The following is a 16,367-nucleotide window of genomic DNA, read 5'->3' as shown; positions in this document are numbered from 1 at the left end:
GTAAAGAAACGCATCACTTTCCTGGAGGACGAAAATAAAAAGCTGAAAAGTGAGCGTTTTGGTCTAGAACGCTTCCAGTGTGCGCCCAATCTGATCAGGTTTTACACTGGTTTTAAGGATTACCACACCCTCAAAGCACTCTTCCTAGCTTTACAGCCTACTGCAGAGTCCATGGTGCCATGGACTCAAATGCAAAGGAACAGCCATAACCTAGAACACATTTCTGTGTCTGGCTTCCATGCAGAGCATTTATCGCTGATTGATCAGTTTTTCCTGTTCTTGTGCTGTGTGAGGCAGGGCTTTTTTGCTCTGGATTTATCTGTACGATTCAATGTGTCGCCGGCCACAGTCAGCAGGAACTGTACGATGTGGGCCAACTATTTGCTCTTTATGTTAGGGACCCTCCCAATATGGCCTAGCAGAGCAGCAGTAGACGAGCTAATGCCACCAGTATTCAGGGAATTCTACCCAAACACAAGAGTGATACTAGACTGCACAGAGATCCGCATCGAGACAGCTAGTTCAAAGGTTTTGAACACCATGACATACTCCCATTATAAAAGTAACTACACTGAAATCCCTAATTGGGATCACTCCCTCAGGGTCAGTTAGCCTGGTAAGTAATCTATACACAGGATGTATTTCTGATAAGGAGATAACTAAGAGGTCAGGTGTTCTGGACCTCTTAGAGTCAGGTGATGAGGTCATGGCCGAAAAGGGTTTCCTTATGAAAGACCTGCTCGATGAAATAGATGTAAAACTTGTCATCCCTGCATTTTTAGGCCCAAGTGGACAGTTTAGCTGTGATGAGCTCACAGACACACAGAGTATTGCTGGCTTGAGAATACACGTCGAACGGTCAATAAGACGCATAAAGGAGTACCACATGTTTGATGGAGTCATACCCCTTTCACTAAGTGGAACAGTCAACCAACTGGGGACTGTGTGTGCTCTCCTAACAAATTTTCAGGGACCACTGTTTTAAACCTTTGTTAAATTCAGCTGACAAGAAAATAGTGCACACAAACCTTAGATAGATTGAAACATATTTAACTTCATTTTAGTACAGTCCCATTTTTTAGCCCACACCTTGAGATGAGCAATCACTATCTTAGTTTAGTAAACAATTGATGATTTGAGTTGGTAGCCAGTTCCAGTTTATTGCTACAACAGAATGACAGTTGACTGAACATATTTTAGTTTAAAATTAACCAACAGTTTTGTTAAAGTTAAAGGACAAAGAATGAAAATATTGTAGATGGGGCAATCTAATGTATAAATATTGAATGTACAGTATAAAAATGAAATGTATCTTATTTTCTATTTTATTGTGATTAAACAGCTTCTTTGAATACAGCCCTCTGTGTGTGTCTCTCCTCACTGGCACAGGAGAGGCAGAAAGTACTCGGAAAAAGAAAAGATCCAGCTTAGTTTTCATATTGTGGTAAATGACGGTAGGTGCTCGAGGTTGGTAGTCCAAACCATGTTTGATGCTGGCCCCAGCTGCATTGATTTCCGATTGAGTAAGAAGGGGGCGTGGCTAAATTCCCACCACTTGGTTTTTTTCAAATCCAAGATGGCCACGGCGTGAAATGGGCGTATGGCTTGCTCAATGCCCTGCTCCACCCCCTCTGCCGAACCAGGGAAGGCTGCAGACTACCACGTCTCCTCTGATACATGTGGAGCCGCCAGCTGCTTCTTTTCACCTGACAGCAAGGAGTTTCACAGGGGGGCATAGCACATTGGAGGATCACGCTATTCCCCCCAGTTCCCCCTCCCCCCTCCAAACAGACACCTCGACCGACAAGAGGAGGCGCTAGTACAACGAACAGGACACATACCCACATCTGGCTTCCCACCTGCAGACACGGCCAATTGTGTCTGTAGGACGCCTGACCAAGCCAGAGGTAACATGGGGATTCGAACCAGCGATCCCCATGTTGGTAGGCAACGGAATAGACTGCCACGCCACCCGAACACCCTTGGATAAGCACATCCTTGATAGGGAGGAATGCTGGTTGGAATGGGGAGTCAAAGAGGCCATCTATGTGAAGAGGGAATGAACATTCCCCCAACTGAGGGGGCCTAAGTGTACATCTGTCACCATCTTACAACGCTGTGATCACAACTATTCCCCAATCCTCTGTGAATAGTACACACGACCTTTGTAACTCTAGTTAATGGTCACACCAATTTGCATTTGAAACCAATCGTTGGTTTCAGTCGTTATGCCACTGTATTGTTTCTAAGGGTGTGATACCTGCAGTCAGGTGAGACTGAAGAGGTCACTTAGATGATAATGAAACGTTTCTCCCACTAAACGTTGTGTCCAGATGAACTGATTCACCTTTCTGTGGTCTATATAGTAGTGACATACCTGTTGTTCATACATACTTACCTCCAGTATTCTATTTATTATTCCATTTATTCCTTTTGCTTCTCTCTTTTGTGTGTGTGTATGTGTGTGATATTGCGGGTACTGCTGTAAACCAGAGTCAAATTCCTTGTATGCATGAGCATACTTGGCCAATAAAGTTGATTCTGATTCACTATGAAACCCTGCATAGTTTCTGGGTCATTCCATTTCTCTTATGAGTTATTCTTGTGATTATTGTGATTTGTCAGTCAAGTTTCTTGTACCTCTTTGATGGACCTTATCGATACCCATTGTGGAAGCAAACTGTGGTTTATAATCGTACTCCACAATCCTCATCTGAGCTATTCTCTTCAACTGCTCCTCTGAATCCACCTAGATACAGAGAGAGAGAGAGAGAGAGAGAGAGAGAGAGAGAGAGAGAGAGAGAGAGAGAGAGAGAGAGAGAGAGAGAGAGAGAGAGAGAGAGAGAGAGAGAGAGGAGAGCGAGAGAGAGGGAGAAAGAGAGAGGGGGAAGGGGAGAGAGAGATTAATCAACTTCCTTTCTTTCTTTCTCCAGACAGGACTAGGAACAGTGGGAGTGTCAGAGACCCAGCCGTTTCAACCCTTTACCTCCTGGATGTTGTGTTTGGCACGACGGTCTGACGGGTGCATGACGGTACCCATCACCTTGGCGTTGCCGCAGACAACTAGCGCCTCATCAGGAGAGTCAGTATTGATGCCCACCCTGCCCTGACAGACCACGGTGTCCTGCACCACACCCCGCTGCCACGTGGTGTCGCTGTCCATCTCAAACTGACCGGGATTAGAAGCCTGCAGGGAATTGTGGGATGTTACGAGTGAGAAAATGAACAGGAAAAAGTGGGAAAGGCAAATATTGATAACAGATTTGAAATGAAACGTCCTATATGCCATACATTTCACAGATAGGCAGATTGACATGTTTAGTTTATTTATCATCATGGTGATGAGATTTTGTATTTGCTACTCCAGCATCCCTGCGACCCTGAGAGCAGGATAAGCGGTTTGGATAATGGATGGATGCCACTATGAGATTATGTATTTATTACCTTGGCAAGGAGATTGTGTGTATTACCATGGCAATGAGATGACATTTTCATTACCATGGACATGTTAATGATGGAGTGTTTATTACCATAGTGATGTAAATGTTGGAGTGTTGGTTACCCTGACAATGATTCTCTCAGACATCAGAGCTGTAAGCAGGAAGCTGTCCTCTCTCACTACAGCATATAGACCTACTACTAAAAGAAAGTACCTGTACATGCCCACACACACACACACGCACGCACACGTGCACACACACACACACGCGCGCGCGCGCACACACACACACACACACACACACACACACACACACACACACACACACACACACACACACACACACACACACACACAGTTTAAGATATCACCACTGGTATTTCCTTTGTTTATTAATCTATCCATTAACCCAGCCACTGAGGATGCACAAGCCAGTGCATTCTTAGTGCCGGTCCCAAGCCCGGATAAATGGGGAGGGCTGCATCAGGAAGGGCACCCGGCGTAAAAACTGCCAAATCAAATATGAGGATCATAAATCAGATTTCCGTACTGGGTTGGTCAAGGCCCGGGTTACCAACGACCACCACCGATACTGTTGGCCAGCACGGTGCTGGTGGAAACTATGCTACTATTGGGCGAAGGAGAGGGGGAAGGCATGTCCAGACGCAGCGGGAGAACAGGAAGGGTAGGAGTGTGGAGGTGAGGGTCAGAACTTTGAATGTTGGCACTATGACTGGTAGAGGGAGAGAGCTGGCTAATATGATGGAAAGAAGAAAGGTAGGTATACTGTGTGTGCAAGAGACCAGGTGGAAGGGGAGTAAGGCCAGGAGCATCGGCGGTGGGTTCAAACTCTTCTACCATGGTGCAAATGGGAGGAGAAATTGGGTAGGGGTAATTCTGAAGGAAGAGTATGTCAAGAGTGTGCTGGAGGTGAAGAGATTGTCAGAGTGATGAGTATGAAGCTTGAAATCAAAGGTGTATTGCTGAATGTTATCAGTGCATATGCCCCGCAAGTTGGGAGTGAGATGGAAGAGAAAGAAGAATTCTGGAGTAAGTTGGATGAAGTGGTGCAGAGGGCACCCAAGGAGGAGAGAGTGGTGATTGGAGCAGACTTCAATGGGCATGTTGGTGAAGGGAACAGAGGTGATGAGGAGGTGATGGCTAGGTATAGTGTCAAGGAAATGTGGAAGGACAGATGGTGGAGGATTTTGTGAAAAGGATGGAAATGGCTGTGGTGAATACATATTTCAAGAAGAGGGAGGAACACAGGGTGACGTACAAGAGTGGAGGAAAGTGCACACAGGTGGACTATATCTTATGTAGGAGGTGCGATCTGAAAGGGATTGGAGACTGCAAGGTGGTGACAGGGGAGAACGTAGCTAGGCAGCATTGGATGGTGGTCTGTAGGATGACTTTGGAGACCAAGAAGAGGAAGAGAGTGAAGGCAGAGCCAAGGATCAAATGGTGGAAGTTGAAGAAGGAAGACTGTTGTGTGGAGTTCAGGCACTGGGTGGTAGTGAAGGGTTGCCGGATGGCTGGGCAACCACTGCAGAAATAGTGAGGGAGACAGCTAGGAATGTACTTGGTGTGTCATCAGGACAGAGGAAGGAAGACAAGGAGACTTGGTGGTGGAATGAGGAAATACAGCAAAGTATACAGAGGAAGAGGTTGGCAAAGAAGAAGTGGGATAGTCAGGGAGTTGAAGAAAGTAGACAGAAGTACGAGGAGATGCAGCGTAAAGCAAAGAGAGAGGTGGCAAAGGCAAAGGAAAAGGTGTATGGTGAGTTGTATGACAGGTTAGACACTAAGGAAGGAGAAAAGGACTTGTACCAATTGGCTAGACAGAGGGACTGAGCTGGGAAGCGTTATTATGGATCCCACTGCTTTTCTTGGCACTCTGCCTCTGATTGGCCAGTAGTCGTTGTCTCCGTTGGTTGGGTTGGTTAAGGTTTAGGTTAGGGCGGAGTCAGGTTTAAGGTTAGCTAATCAGAGGCAGAGTAGGGGTGGGTCTTCCTAGAATCCTAGCGCCCTGATGCTACGCAGGGCGTGTCTTGCCAAGAAAAGCAGTGGGATCCATAATAACGCAGCTGGGAAGGATGTGCAGCAAGTTAGGGTGATCAAGGATAGAGATGGAAATGTGCTGACAAGCGAGGAGAGTGTGCTGAGAAGGTGGAAGGAGTACTTTGAGGGGCTGACGAATTAAGAAAATGAGAGAGAAGGTTGGATGGTGTGGGGATAGTGAATCAGGAAATACAGTGGATTAGCAAGGAGGAAGTGAGGGCAGCTATGAAGAGGATGAAGAGTGGAAAGGCAGTTGGTCCTGATGACATACCTGTGGAGGTATGGAGGTGTTTAGGAGAGATGGCAGTGGGGTTTTTAACTAGATTGTTTAACACAATCTTGGAAAGTGAGAGGGTGGCTGAACGATTAATCGAATTCAAACTGACATCACAATGTAACAGAATGCAATTTTCAAATCACAAAAGCTGCTATTAAAAAAAAGTGTTTGGCAACCGGGTGGCGTAGCAGTCTATTTCCGTTGCCTAACAACACGGGGATCGCCGGTTCGAATCCCCGTGTTATCGCCGGCTTGGTCGAGTGTCCCTACAGACACAATTGGCCGTATGTGCGGATGGGAAGCCGGATGTGGTTATGTGTCCTGGTCGCTGCACTAGCGCCTCTTCTTGTCGGTCAGGGCACCTGTTCAGGGGGGAGGGGGAACTGGGGGGAATAGCGTGATCCTCCCACACGCTAAGTCCTCCTGGTGAAACTCCTCACTGTCAAGTGAGATGAAGCAGCTGGTGACTCCACATGTATGGGAGGAGGCATGTGGTAGTCTGCAGCCCTCCACGGATCGGCAGAGGGGGTGGAGCAGAGACCGGGACGGCTCAGAGAGTGGAGTAATTGGCCAGATACAACTGGGGAGAAAAAAGTGGGGGGGGGGATGTTCTTTTTTTTATGTCACACAATCTAACCAATCAGAGGGTGGGAAACACCTGGCCATACAGGGGTTCACGTGCACACGCTCCCTAACCTCACGTGACATGCGAGTGAGAGCAGTAAATGAAGAAATGAAGAAAACAACTTGCCACGCTATGCTTTGATTCTAGCAGTAACATTACTATCTTGTGAAAACGGCCTCGGCAGAACCGAACACTGAAAAGGTGAGTTTAGTGTCAAAGAGGAGCAGTAGGTTGGTTGTCTGGACCTATTTTGGATTTAGGAAAGAAGATGCTGCACAGTCAGGTATTGTGCAGAATGTGTCTTGCTACAGTAGCTGCAACACGGGGCAACACTACAAACCTGTTCCAGAATTTAAGATAGCATCACAAGGCCACATATGACAATTGCATGGCTAAAAACCCGACCACTAATGTGTCAAGTAGGCTGAATACCACCCAGCAGGGATCACATTCCTAAACCTCCTCTTTGGCCTTTTTCTTCTCCTCTTCCCTGGCAGCTCCATATTCGCATCCAACATCTCTCCTCCACACGTCCAAACCATCTCAGTCTTGCCTCTCTCGCTTTGTCTCCAAACCGTCAAACCTGAGCTGTCCCTCTAATATACTCGTTCCTAATCCTGTCCTCCTTTATCACTCCCAATGAAAGAATGCTTTGACCATGTTGTTGGTGGAGAAGTACAGAGAAGGCCAGAAGGAGTTACATTGTGTCTTTGTGAATTTAGAGAAAGCATACGACAGGGTGCCGAGAGAGGAGGTGTGGTATTGTATGAGGAAGTCGGGAGTTGCAGCGAAGTATGTAGGAGTGGTGCAGGATATGTATGAGGGCAGTGTGACAGTGGGGAGGTGTGTAGTTGGAATGACAGATGGGTTCGAGGTGGAGGTGGGATTACATCAAGGATCGGCTCTGAGCCCTTTCTTGTTTGCTGTGGTGAGGGACAGTTTGACGGACGAGAACAGGCAGGAGTCTCCGTGGACTATGATGTTTGCGAATGACATTGTGATCTGTAGCGAGAGTAGGGTGCAGGTGGAGGAGAGCCTGGAGAGGTGGAGGTATGCACTGGAGAAAATAAGAATGAAAGTCAGTAGGAGCAAGACGGAATACATATGCGTGAATGAGAGGGAGGACAGTGGAATGGTGAGGATGCAAGGAGTAGAGGTGACGAAGGCATATGAGTTTATATACTTGGGGTCAACTGTCGAAAGTAACAGTGAGTGCAGGAGAGAGGTGAAGAAGAGAGTGCAGGCAGGGTGGAGTGGGTGGAGAAGAGTGTCAGGAGTGATTTGTGACAGAAGGGTACCAGCAAGAGTCAAAGGGAAGGTTTACAAGATGGCTGTGAGACCAGCCATGTTGTATGGTTTGGAGACAGTGGCACTGATGAAAAGACAGGAGGTGGAGCTGGAGGTGGCAGAGATGAAGATGATAAGATTTTCATTGGGAGTGATGAAGAAGGACAGGATTAGGAATGAGTATATCAGAGGGACAGCGCAGGTTGGACGGTTTGGAGACAAAGCAAGAGAGGTAAGACTGAGATGGTTTGGACATGTGTGGAGGAGAGATTCTGGTTATATTGGGAGAAGGATGCTGAATATGGAGCTGCCAGGGAAGAGGAGAAGAGGAAGGCCAAAGAGGAGGTTTATGGATGTGGTGAGGGAGGACATGCAGGTGGCTGGTGTGACAGAGGAAGATGCAGAGGACAGGAAGAAATGGAAACGGATGATCCGCTGTGGCGCCCCCTAAAGGGAGCAGCCAAGAGTAGTAGTAGTAGTAGTAGTATTAGCAGTAGTAGATTCATATATCCATTCATTGACTTGTTCACTGTTACACCTGCACACACTCTTACCTCTGGTCAGGGTTGGGTTTGCCTTTCTTTCTCATGTTGTTGGCTGTGGTCTCACTGAAGTGCAGGCGGCCCAGTGTTACCTTGGTGATCTTGTTGCCAGGCAGACTGATGCTGTGGTGGGAGGGTATAAGAGATTATATGCATATATTGAAACAATGTTGTCTCTGGCATGTAATATTATGTCCGACTCCTGTCATAGTTTTTTGAATATCAGCTTTTATCATCAAACAGAAGATGAAGAGTCCCACAGGCTCAACTGAACACACTGTGGAACTCTTTTGTTCCTCAGAGGGTCAAACCGTTAAATTGGAGTTTGGGTTGAAAGTAGGCCTCAGTGTTCCTGTGTGGACTAAGCACTGACTGTTAAAGGGAGTGATTAAACTGATGCACTGCAACCACTCAGTTGTAATGTCTGATGTAACATATATGGTAATATTTGTTTTGTTGTTCAGTTAATTGTCGTGTTTGCTATTTATGTGAAACGGTGTATGTCTTGGGACACCAGCAAAATTTCAGAGGATTATTCTTTTTTTCTTTTTTTATTTGGGAAAGGCACATAAATAAAACAGAACAAAGACATCAACAAATAATTAATTCCCTTTCCATTTTTCTTTAATGTACAAAGTATTATTCTTTTTAGCATGGGATAGAGCAGAGTACAGTTTGGAAATGGAATTGGATGGGGTCATTGTCATAGCAGATTTCATAATACGATAGAATTCTGATTCATCATCTGAGAATTCAGTCAATTTACATTCACACTCAATATAGGATCGCAACTGGAAGTACCTGTGACGGTCATACCGTTCCAAGCCATGTTTATCCTGTAAGAAATCAAAACTGTGTACAATGTTTCTTTGAGTAAGTGAGAGAAATGTTGTGAGTCCTTTCATTGTCCATGATTTAAAACTGACGTCATCTGTTGGGAATGAAATCTGAGTCATAAGCAAACCATCTGAACACTCTCAACATTTTGTGTATCTCACACGCATTAATCACTTTCTGCCAAACTTGTAATGTGTGGCTCAACCATGGGTTCTCCATCCTTATCAAACGGCACATCAGTCCCCTATCTGCAATTACAGCTTGGATGGGGAACCGATTTCACAGACTGGACTCTAGCTCCTTCCACCTTGCCGTATATGATTCATTACACCAATATAACAAGGGAGCTATCTGTGCAGCATAGTTATAATTTTTTAGACAAGGGAGGCCCATCCCCCCGCTTTCCTTGGCTAGTTGAACGGTAGCAAGTCTAATTCTTGGTTTTTGTCCCTGCCAAATAAATCGGGAAATCCATTTATCCCACTCACTGAATTGCTTATCACATACCTCAATAAGCAGGTTTCTAAAGAGGTTGAGTAATCGGGGGAGGATAATCATTTTGACTGCACTTATTCTGGAACTAAGGCTCCAGAAAATAACCAGATTCCATCTGTGTAGATCTGCTTTTATCTTTAAAGAAACTGCTTCATAATTTGCCTGGGAGAGCTGAGAGGTCCTTAGTTATATTTATTCCTAAATATTTAAGTTTGTCATTCTCCCAATTTACTTTGAATTCCTTTCGTAGAGTCGCCGGAGCAGTATAATTTAGAGTCATCACCTGAGTTTTTGAAATGTTCACTTTGTATCCAGATAACTTGTCAAAATCTTGCAAAACAGCCATCAATTCTCTGAATGACCTCTCATGCTCTCCCAAGCAGACAACACATCATCAGCGAACATTGCCACCTTGTGGTCAACTCCCGAAATTGAAATATCCTTGATGTTATGATTTTGCCTTATTAATTGGCCTAAAGATTCTATAAATAAATCGAAGAGGAGGGGAGAGATTGTGCAACGCTGTCTACAACCACGTTTCAAAATAAAGGCATCGGATAAATCACCATTAACCTTGACATGAGCTGAAGGCGTAACATTCAGTCTTTGACAGTGAAGCGGAGGAATTTTACCAGGATTGATCTGTTGAAGAGGGGATGTTGAGGTTCTCTCTAAGCAGCTTCTCCACAAAGTGGATCATAGATGGTGATCCAGATTCTGATCCCTCCAGGATCCCGTATAATCTCAGCGTTTCCCTCCTAGAATAAGCCTCTAAGAATGTTAATTTTGATTGGAGCCTTTCCTGCGCCGTCAACATCTCCACCAGTATCTCGTCTGTGTTTTGGAGCTTATCTTCATGCCCAGCAACCCTGGTTTCCACGTCGTCGAGCCTCACGTTTGTTTTGCCCAATTCTCCTCTGATATCTTGCAGCTGTTGTTTATTGTCCTTTCTAAAGTCTTTCAACTCTTTGCCGACTTCTCTTAGTTCTTTCAGTATCACCGCCAAGTTCGCCGTTTCCCCTTCGTTCTCCGACCCAGCGTCGCCATGGCTCGCAGAGGGAGAGCTAGCGCCGCCAGCTACAGGAGAGCTAACGTTAGGTTCTTCTGCTAGTTGCATCTCGTCGTCTACAAGTTGTATGTTAGTTGACTTTTTACCCGCTCTCCGACTCTTTCTAGACGTCATCTAAGCCCCTTCCCCTTCTCACACGTTTTAATGCAATTCACTGCTTAGTTTATTCACTTCGGGCCGTTTTATTTTCTCTTGTCGAGAGCTCTTTTACTATGCTGCCAACCCCTCTGAACCGGAACCGGAAGTCCCAGAAGATTACTCTTATAATAGTAACGTGAAATCAACTCAAATGTCTTTTACAAATTTATAATACTTACTCATGTTTGAGCATGATAGATAATGTTATATTAGAGGGACAGCTCAGGTTGGACGGTTTGGAGACAAAGCAAGAGAGGCAAGATTGAGATGGTGTGGACATGTGTGGAGGAGAGATGCTGGGTATATTGCGAGAAGGATGCTGAATATGGAGCTGCCAGGGAAGAGGAGAAGAGGAAGGCCAAAGAGGAGGTTTATGGATGTGGTGAGGGAGGACATGAAGGTGGCTGGTGTGACAGAGGAAGATGCAGAGGACAGGAAGAGATGGAAACGGATGATCCGCTGTGGCGCCCCCTAACAGGAGCAGCCAAAAGGTAATCGAGATAATGTTACATGCTCTGGATTTTTTCTCCTTTAAAACACTGTGTTGGTGTCCTTGTGTCCAACTCCTGGTATGTGTAAATGTCATGGATACTCGTTTTTAACATGTTGGACATATAGCGTATGAATCTGTAACACGGCGAGCAGGTGTTACCGCTATTCATCATCATTCACCATTATTCATGCATTGCACTGGTTACCTACCTGACAGGGTAGAAGGCTCTCTTGCTGCGGTCCGACTGTGACTGCTCTATGGTCACATGGTGGTCTGGGGCCTCCACCTTGGGGGGGGGGGGGGACAGTTAAGGGTTACCAGACAGTTTGAGGAGAAACAAACAAACTGTCTTTGTTTTAAAACACAAAACAGGCTGTGTCCAGAACAATCTAGAAGCAGTTTATCCAATAACTGGTCTCATGAATGCCCCCCCCCCCCCCCGCATCTCTATTTAGAGGTGTGTTAAGTTCTCCTCACCTTAACCCCGAACACTCTGACTAGGAAGTGATCTATTTCCTGCGGTCCACTGGGCGTTTTGACGTAGCATGGCTCTCCTGCCACACCAATGTGAACTGTGACCTGGAAGTGATTCTTCTTCTGGCAAATGAAGGCATCGTCGGCAGCAGAGAAGTTAAAACCTTTATCTGTGTCCACCTGGTAACCTGGAGCTGGACTAAATACACACAGCAAACAAGAAACTGGATCAAACTGGAACAAAACAGTTCAGCTTCCTGGAAATTCGAAATTCCCATAATGCACCAGACATTCAGCAGGCACCTTTGCTCACTATTCTCACTAATGGGAATTTATGTTAACTCCTCTTTCTGGGCGTAGACAAGATGGTAGGCAGGAAACCAAACTTTGTTAATTACTGTTAAAGCTAAATATGTTAACAGATTTTTTTTAAGTTTCCTTTATTAATCCCCTTGGGGAAATTTCATTTACTGCAAATCAAGCCATGCTTGCTGTGATGTGTGTAGCTAGGAGCAGTGGGCTGCCACCTTCATGCTGTGCCCGGGGACCAACTCCAGTTCTTTTCCCATTGCCTTGGTCAGGGGCACAGACAGAAGTATAAACCCTAACATCCATGCTTCTGGACAACAGTGCCACCTAATGGTTTTTGTGCAGTTTATTCTTTATTTTTCAATATGTTTTACACACATAGCTATCGCCAGGCTTCTACATGGTGAGCTATCTTGCCAACAAGTTGTTGTTGGTGTTTCGTACTTACAACATGTTGCTTTGGAATCGTGTCACATGCATAGATTAAATAAAAAAGATTGACGTAGTGGCTTTGACATCAGCCATTGGTGTCGGAAGGGGCATTTTGAAGCCTTGAGTTTGGCTTTATGCTTTACACCATCTTGTCAGTTGTTGGAGCCAGAAAATCCAAATTCCATCCATCCATTATCCCAACCACTTATCCTGGTCTCAGGATTGTGGGGATGCTGGAACCTATCCCAGCAGTCATTGGGCGGCAGGTGGGGATTTTTAAATTTAAATGTTTATTTGGGAAGGGACAATGTACATTAATCAATATCTACAACAAATGTAAATGTACCCGAGTTAGCTAATAGGTTAGTTTCCATCAGCAGTCCCTTTGTCTGATGTTGTTAGGCATCCTAGGATAATAAAATAGCACAAAAATAAATGCATAAATAAAGTAATAAAAGGATAAAAGGATAGAGCTTGTGTAGGACCTGAGTGGCAGAAAGTTGAGAGACCTGTAAGAAAAAAAGGCAGACACGCTCCCAACATCTCCCTTTTTAATGCTTATTATCTTCTTAAAGGAACAATCATTTTCAAAACAACCACCCTCTCACACTGTACCAGAATCCAAATTAGTGACTGAGACCCCAAGTACTTGTAGAAAAAAATGTATTGACTTTGTATTTGAAGAAGAAAGATGGGAATTCTCTAAATGACTTGTATTAGACCAGGACCTAGTGGACATGGTGGAACTGCAACTTAAGGTGCTTCCACATTGCTTCAACTTCATGCCCTGGTTGTTGCCTCAAGATTGCATGTCAGTGAGTCATCAGGGTGTCTCAATGTTCACTGAATCAGTAACCTGATTGGTTGTTGTGGAAATTAATAGTGATTCACCACCTACTGAAATAGGGAGCAGTTTATAGACATCTTTGTCTCATGTGGGCTCATATATGACAACAAGGTCCACATTCAGCGTCAGATATGAGACTTTTCTTATTAAGTAAATTTGAAACAGGAGCGTTTAAACTCACAGTGTTTGGTGGCGGCTGTCATACAATGTACTCCACTGTTCTTGTTTGTACTGTTTCCAGGTCAGTAGCTGGTACGTTCCCAGAACCAAACCGCCGACACTGCTGCCCCCTGCTGTCCCATCACTGTCACAGCAGGAGGCATCAACACCTTCAGACAGCAGGCCAGGGTCTGATGAACTCTGACACGACTCTGACCTTCGCCTCCTCTTACTGTCCAGTTGAACAGGAGACCTGTGGATCGAGAAAGGTACAGGGTATCCTTCATAAATTTAATTGATGCATGCTCAGTAATTCAGGTAAGAAAATCAAAGAAGGTTGAATCAGTTCATCACTCAACTAAGTGACATCTTCAGATTGAAGACGTTACTTAGTTGAGTGATGAAATGTATCTGTCAATAAACGTTGTATCCAGATGAACTGATTAAATCTTCTTTGATTCATAAATTTGAGTTTATACCTTAGAATTTTGGTGAGTGAATAGGCAAAGTTTATTTAAATAGTACTTTTCACAGACAGTCACAGTGCTTCATAATGAAAGAAAAGGAAAAATACTAAATAAAGATTTAAAAGAGAAACAGAGATTACATAAGCCAAACAATACCAAGCAAAGCACAAATCAGAGAAAGACTGTACAAGCTAGACTAAACAGTTGAGTTTTAAAACTGTCCACAGATTCAACAGACCACAAAGCTAAGGGGAGAACGTTCCACAGTTTAGGGGCAACTACTGTGAATGCTCAGCCCCCTTGGTTTGAGACTGGTACGAGGTACAAACAATACACATTTATCAGAGGACCTCAGTGACCTTGATGTTGTGTAGGGTGCCTGACCACGCAAGGCTCTATAGCTAATCACTAAAACCTTAAGTCTGACCCTATATTCAGCTGGAAGCTAGTGTAAGGACTCCAGAATGGGATTAATGTGAAATTGCATTGCTAGTTCAGGTTAGAACAGTTGCAGCAGAATTTTGACTCATTTGTAGCTGATCCAGAGAGGATTTGCTAAGGCAAGTAAAAAGTGAATTATAATAGTTGAGGCATGTAGAGATGAACACATAAATAACCATTTCCATCTCAGCATGATGAAAGCAGGGACGGGTCAGTCTCTTGACATGAGAAGTAACGTACATGCTATGATCACACAACGCCAAGGTTTCTGACTGGGGCAAATGGAAGAGGAAAGAAAATCCAAATTAAGCCTGACCTTAGAAATCACACTATCTGGGCGACGATAAGGACTTCTGTCTTGTCAGTACTTAGCTGTAAATAATTGTTTGCCACCCAGCCCTTAATGGCCATCAAACTAATTGTCTAATTGTGCCGATATTGAATTAGTGTAATTGAGGACCCCCTTTAGAATGAGACGGTACATCTAAAAGGGTTATTCCAAGAATTTCCAATTACACAATCATGAAGAATCAGCAGTTTATCAAGCTTATGAAGGTCAAATGAGAAATACAGTTGCATATCATCTGCATAGCCGTGAAAGAAAATGCCATCGAAACTACTAATATTATGCCCAAGAGGAAATAGGACAAATAAATTGGGAACTAGGACTGAACCTTGGGTCACACCACAGCACAGGACAGAAGGAGCAGACACAAACTGACATACAGACACAGAAAAACTCCAATCTGACAGGTAAGAGGAGAACCACTCCAGGGCACTCCCAGAGATGCCCACCCAATGCCTGAGCCTTCAATCATAAGGTGATGGTCAACAGTATCATATGCTGCACTGAGATCGAACAGCAATAAAACAGTATTTATTCACCTGCATCACCAGCAGACAACTAGGGCTTTCACGACCATGAAATTTTAGTTGACGATTAATTGTCATACAAATAATCGTGATTAACGATTTAATTTTATTTATTTATCTATTTACCCCCCCCCAATTTTCTCCCCATTTATACTTGGCCAATTACCCTATTTTCTGAGCCATTCTGGTCGCTACCGACTACCACATGCTTCCTCCGATACATTTCTTTGGCTATATATGTAACACGTTACATTGTCTGTTAACATGCACCATCTGGTACTGTCACATTTATATTTAGACACTCATCCGAAAGCTTCAGGAACAGCCAATTGCTGGAATGGAACTGCGGTGGTGGATGTCTTTTTCCAAGTTCGCGAATTGGGTGGGATGGTGGATCTGTAGATGGTTTTTTAAATTTGTGGTATTAGCCCTTTTGACCACCACCTTTATGTGGCAAATCCGACAAATCGTCTCCTCCAAGTTACTGGGCTCTCCTTTTTCATTTGGCTTGAAACCAAAATGTGCCCACAGCGGCTTTGCAACTACAAACCCCAATTCCAATGAAGTTGGGACGTTGTGTAAAGCGTGAATAAAAACAGAATACAATGATTTGCAAATCCTTTTCCACCTATATTCAATTGAATACACTACAAAGACAAGATATTTAATGTTCAAACTGATAAACTTTATTGTTTTTTTGCAAATATTCACTAATTTTGAATTTGATGCCTGCAACACGTTCCAAAGAAGCTGGGACAGGGGCATGTTCACCACTGTGTTACACCACCTTTCCTTTTAACAACACTCAATAAGTGTTTGGGAACTGAGGACACTAATTGCTGAAGCTTTGTAGGTGGAATTCTTTCCCATTCTTGCTTGATGTACGACTTCAGTTGCTCAACAGTCCGGGGTCTCCGTTGTCATATTTTGCGCTTCATAATGTGCCACACATTTTCAATGGGAGACAGGTCTGGACTAAAGGCAGGCCGGTCTAGTACCCGCACTCTTTTACTACGAAGCCACGCTGTTGTAACACGTGCAGAATGTGACTTGGCATTGTCTTGCTGAAATAAGCAGGGACGTCCCTGGAAAAGACGTTGCT

The 16,367-nt window shown here is 44.4% G+C and overlaps 1 protein-coding gene across 1 annotated transcript in view; it reads right to left on the bottom strand.

Annotated features, from left to right (window-relative positions):
• Positions 1 to 16,367, bottom strand: part of LOC130109022 (myelin regulatory factor-like protein) — a 67,511-nt gene that overhangs the window by 36,080 nt on the left and 15,064 nt on the right. Inside the window, exons 5-11 of the mRNA XM_056275724.1 lie at positions 13,507 to 13,737; positions 11,741 to 11,936; positions 11,473 to 11,549; positions 8,244 to 8,354; positions 3,563 to 3,653; positions 2,987 to 3,187; positions 2,641 to 2,749 (exon numbers count right to left, since the gene is read on the bottom strand). Of these exons, the coding sequence (XP_056131699.1) occupies positions 2,641 to 2,749; positions 2,987 to 3,187; positions 3,563 to 3,653; positions 8,244 to 8,354; positions 11,473 to 11,549; positions 11,741 to 11,936; positions 13,507 to 13,737 (1,016 nt within the window). The remainder of the gene's footprint in view (positions 1 to 2,640; positions 2,750 to 2,986; positions 3,188 to 3,562; positions 3,654 to 8,243; positions 8,355 to 11,472; positions 11,550 to 11,740; positions 11,937 to 13,506; positions 13,738 to 16,367) is intronic.

Source organism: Lampris incognitus, chromosome 3, assembly GCF_029633865.1.
Source record: "Lampris incognitus isolate fLamInc1 chromosome 3, fLamInc1.hap2, whole genome shotgun sequence".
Lineage (NCBI taxonomy): Eukaryota > Metazoa > Chordata > Actinopteri > Lampriformes > Lampridae > Lampris > Lampris incognitus.
This window is presented reverse-complemented; position numbering and strand designations above follow the sequence as displayed.